The sequence below is a fragment of the Manacus vitellinus genome, unplaced genomic scaffold (genome assembly GCF_001715985.3).
Source record: "Manacus vitellinus isolate BGI_N305 unplaced genomic scaffold, ASM171598v3 scaffold_29_pilon, whole genome shotgun sequence".
NCBI classification, from domain to species: Eukaryota; Metazoa; Chordata; class Aves; order Passeriformes; family Pipridae; genus Manacus; species Manacus vitellinus.
In genome coordinates, this window is record NW_021940207.1 from 4,915,729 (window position 1) to 4,920,785 (window position 5,057).

At 44.4% G+C, this 5,057-nt stretch overlaps 1 protein-coding gene across 1 annotated transcript; it reads right to left on the reverse strand.

The window, feature by feature from the left end:
- Positions 1–506: 506 nt before the first annotated feature.
- On the reverse strand, positions 507–3,701 carry CLDN1 (claudin 1). The gene is made up of 3 exons (XM_029960774.1): positions 3,502–3,701; positions 2,989–3,073; positions 507–2,489 (listed from the first exon to the last, which is right to left on the reverse strand). Exons 1-3 carry the CDS (start codon positions 3,638–3,640, stop codon positions 2,327–2,329), a joined length of 387 nt encoding a protein of 128 aa, XP_029816634.1. The 5' UTR covers positions 3,641–3,701; the 3' UTR covers positions 507–2,326.
- Between the last annotated feature and the right edge of the window lie 1,356 nt (positions 3,702–5,057).

A 5,057-nucleotide genomic window follows, 5' to 3' on the forward strand; every position in this document is an offset into this window, starting at 1 on the left:
GACACACACAGATCAGCAGGTCTCTCACTGCTCTGAAGGCAGAGCATCTCATGCAGGTAGCCATAGCCTGCACATACCCTAGCCCAGATACAGCCATGGAAAGCACAACTGCACTGAAACAAAGCACCTCTCCTGGGAGCACCATGGCTCCACACCCCCTCCATCCCTTCCCCATTCCTGCAGCTCCCACTCCCCCTGTAAGGGAGCCATCTGCCTTCCCCCTACCCCTTCCTGCTCCACCCAGGGTGTAGCCTGCCTTGCCAAGGAGCAGACCTTCTGGTTCCTGGGCTGCAATCACAGCAGATTACTGGGTGAGTTTCTGCCAGAGGCCACAACTGCCTGACTCACTGCAGAAGATCTGTCCCCACCTATGTCTGCTGTAGATACACACAGCTAAACAAGCTCCATCCTGGCAGGCAGCCTCCCAAAAGCCCAAGCCCCACTCTTCTCTTCCATGCACACCATCCAAGTTCTGCTCAAAAACAAGAAATGAAGTAATAGCCTGATTTTCCTTAAAAAAAGTCCATTTATTGAAATTGTTTAAACACTTTATACAAGTTCCCAATACAAGCTTCTGCTCCCTGGCTCAGGGCTAATGCAAATACAAAAGCATAGACTTCATCAGCTCTTTAATGTGACCTGAGCTGCCACCTCCTAGGACAGGGTCTCACGAGGCAGCTGCTGTGCACAGGCAATTCCCCATGGAGAACTGGAAGACATGTGACCCAGCTCCAAGTACAGGCCAACATCAGCTCAAGCTGAAGCCAATGCTCTGGTTGGTTTCTTTTAGTAACTTTATGCTGCAAAAGTCAGGTAAGACAGAGGTACAAGGCTTGTACAAACCACCAACACCACGGTGGTACATAGCTCAGTCAGAGGCTCTCCCTGTCTACAGAAGGAAATCAAGAGATCTGATGCCTCTGAACACAAACACAATTATAAAGCCTGGTCAGAAGCAACCGTTTTCCTTCTATACAAAAAGGTTGAGCTTTGGAGAGGTGGTATCATCCTTCTAGGAATTACAACGTTTAACTCCCAGGATAAGTAAACACCAAGTGACTGACTGGGTGTTTCAGGGGAAGAAGTGGGAACGTTTAATAAACTGCATGATTTCTTTTTTTTTTTTTTTGGATATGACTCAATATGCAAGGATAGCTTTATCTTTAAAATGTTTGTTTCTTCCTCTTTGGTGAGCTTGGATTACAAGAAAATGCCATAAGCTTTGGATCAGTTTTCTTAGAATTTGCCTTCATATCATCACTGAAAGTGTTTAGGAGAAATACAGGATGGAATGGCAGCATGTGAGGTATCCTTGGGGAAACATCAGGGAGTGGCAGTGCATTCAGTTTGGTTTAACACAACTAGCTGCATAAGGCAAACAGAGATCAGTAAACTAAGCCCAAATGATCCAAGGAAAGAGAGAAGTGTTAAAAGCTGACCTGTACCACACAGAAGTGGATAAAGATTCAAGCTCAGCTACCAGGGTGGGAACAAGGAGAAAATCACTGGCAGCACTCAGTGTCTAAGGAACAGCCCCACCAGAGACACAGTGAAAACAGAAGGCAATCATTTTTTTTGAGCTCTTCCCTGGCACCAGGCAAACCTGCAGCTGCTTTGGGAGTCTGATAACTTCTGTAGTTGCTACCTTACACTTCATCTTCCTTTGGCCAACAGCATGTGCACGGACAGCATGGATTTCTGTAAAGTCACTGCAATTTAATAGCGTCTGACCCTTTGTCTGCACAGAAAGCAGGGTGCTGTGCTGAAGATGATGCCAATAAGACAGTACAAGAGTATTTTACATCTCTTCAAACATTCCTGCATTTAAAGTCCTTCCCCCAGAATTATGTTTCCCCTTAAGCTATTGGTTTCATCATTTTGTATAGAATATATGTTCCTTTAATTTCTATACACACCACACTGGGCTCTAACTTAATGGGATATGGGACTGAATTGTTACCATCTATTTAGAAAAAAAAAAAAAAACAAACAAAAAACAAAAACAAACCTAAAAAAAGCACCAACATCCATCTATAAAAACAGTATCATTTTCCCTTTTACTCCCAAATGCTAAACTTAACCCAAGCTTGGAGGTTTCATCTTTCCAGTGGCAATACCTATGAACCTAGGGTAGCCTGCCTCCACGGGCTGGGAGAGAAAGGAGAAGTTATGTCCAGTAGCAAAGAGGATTACAAAAATATACAAATTTTTGGGAGAAGAGGAAGGCAGAACCTAGAGCCTGGACTCTGCTCAGGACAGTGGCATTATAGTGTCCTCTCCAAATCGCTTTCACTACCAGTGCTGGTGGCTCCTCTTCTTTGTTTTATTATACATAATCCTTCCCTGTGGAGGAGGCATTTTTTGGGTAGCCTCGGGTGGGTGGATATGAAGTTTCTCTCCGTGGACAAGAACAGCAGAGGAAGGATCCCCCCAGTATGGCCAGAGATGAAGCTGCCCAGCCGATGAAGAGAGCTGACCCAAACTCAAATCTGGGGGAGAAAGAAGGGAGAAAGTGAATAACACTGTGATCCAGAGGTATTACTCATAGTAACATATTCACACAAAGCAGAAGGAAGCAGAAACTGGGATGGACATGGCTTCCTGCAAGGCAACAGTTTGGAGCAGTCTGAGGCTTTGTTGACCCTCAAATCCAGACCTTCAACATCAGGTTAGTCCAGTATTTTGGGTTACCCCACACAGCTGCAAGTGTGCAGGGTGTGAACTGAGGCCAAGCTCTGTGCAAACCAGTAGTAGAAGAAAATCGTAGAAGTCACATCAGTCAGGTCTCTGTCAGTGATGCTGCCTTAACAGAAAGCCAAGACCTAAAAGCCACATGGATAATCTGGTCCCAACTCTTTCTGCACAGTTTGAAGCCAACCCAGTTAGCTCAGAAAATTCCTTTTCTTTTGAGCTGCTGCTACTCAAAACTAAGCCCTGTGAGCATTTGCCACACTAAACTGTAATGTCTTATACCCAAAGGGTCAGTACCTGGTGTTGACAGGGGTGAAAGGGTCATAAAAGGCCCGAGCCACTCTGTTGCCATACCACGATGTGGCCACCAATGCTGCCAGACCTGCACATAAAGGGAACACAATGTCATGGCTTCAGAAAAAACAATCAATAAAATCACTGCAAAAGTATGCCTGCAGCAGAATCAGCATCTCAACTAATGGCTCAGCTGCTGCTACCCTGGGCAGTTCTGAGCTGTTCCAGTTAGTGCTGGTTGGAAGAAAAGCTAAGAAAGGATTTGAGGTCCCCCCACAGTTACACTGCACCCAAAGCAGGACTGCTGACAGCCTTTCACTGAAGCAGGGTCAAAGGCAGCTCTGCTAACAGATATTGAAGGCATGAAGTCCACATAGAGAGAGAGTGTAATGCTAGTGCCAACAGACCCATTTGATGCCTCAGGCAGCCAGAGCAACAGAGCCAAAGTCTGCTAAGACCAAAATGCCATCTAGGAAATAGCACATTTAACATTAAGCGCATCTGTCTGTTACCAACCTGAAATGATGAAGATCACCCCACCAAAGACAGCCATCCGCATCTTCTTGACTTGGTCATCTTCCATACACTTCATGCATTTCATGCCAGTCACAGCAACAAACAAACCCACGAGCCCCAGGAGTATTGCAGCCACCATCAAAGCCCTCGTGGCTTGCAGACTGCCTGGAAGACATGAGGATTTGAGTTACCACAAAGAAAACTCGAAATACAAATAGAAATTCAAATTACTGGCTCAGTAACCATGTGTCAAAATACTCCTATTCCCTGTCATACAGGATACATCCAAACAAGACACTCCTTTTTAGCTTTGGTCTCAACACTGTCAGGCATCAAGATCAGAGGACTCTCAGCCTTTTCTAAAATGCATGGCAAACAAGGGCATGCAGCCTTTCTGCAGGAAATGACCTGGGAATTGCCCTCAGACATCTTTTCTTCCTTGATCATTTGAATCCCAATTGGAAGGACATATCTGTTTATCAAAAGAAGAATTCAGATTTAGGCTCTACCTCGACAAAGCACTTAAGCACACGTTTTAATATGAATAGTGCCATACATATGAATAGTCCCACAGCAGACAGCAAGGCCCCTTTACTGTTCGACACTTCCAAAACCTGCCTTTAATACAAATAACTCAGTACCGATTTAGATTTTTGTTTTGTGCTAAACTCTCAGTTTGAATCCCAGAGGGTACAAAAATACAATTGCAACAAAAACAGGATTTTCCCAGCCAATTGAAAAATGGGTTGTTTTCTACCTAAAATATTTGGCTTAGTTGACTCAAATGCTTTAAGAGCCTCTTGTGCTTTTGCAGAGTTGGAACATGGGGTGATGCCTCCCATCTGAAAGTGTTGAATTTGCCTGAGTTCTCAGAAGACAGACTTGATGTACTTTATCTAAGATTTGGTTTTATATGGACTCAGCTGAAGGTGTAGACACACTAACCCTATGAATGTTAGTTACTGAACTTGGATTTTCTTGATACCGAAGAATAATAATAATTAAATTAAGTCATTACTAAAAAAAACCTCAAGTGACAAAACATCTGACTAACAGTGAAATAAGAGCCTGAGCTTTATTGTCTGGCAAATCAGGTTTGTTTGAAAGGCATGGATTTTAATATACAGTCCTGTAAAGATCTGGGAACAAACAGGGTTGGTTAATAAAAGGAATAAGCTCTCAGGAGCACGCTGTAACCAAGGCAGCACAAGTGTCCCCTGATACAGAAGGTTATCTAGCAGTGACACAGCTACTAGCAAACTATCACCAGAATCTTTCCCAAGTCTGGAGCTCACCCTTTCAAACACCCTGACTGCCTCCTGCAAGCGCTCTGCAAAGCACTTCAGGCTTGGAAATTACAAGATTTAAGCCTATAACAGAGCAACTTCACACTCAGTCAATGCTGGTATGTGAACCCATCTGAGTCCCTGATTCAACAATGGGCTCTCTGGCTCAATCTGAACCTCAGGAGTTCAGAGCTGGCACTGGCCAGGAGGGGAGCAAAGGCTCACACCCATCCTCTGCAGCTTCTTTACAACACTTTGCCCCACAGGACC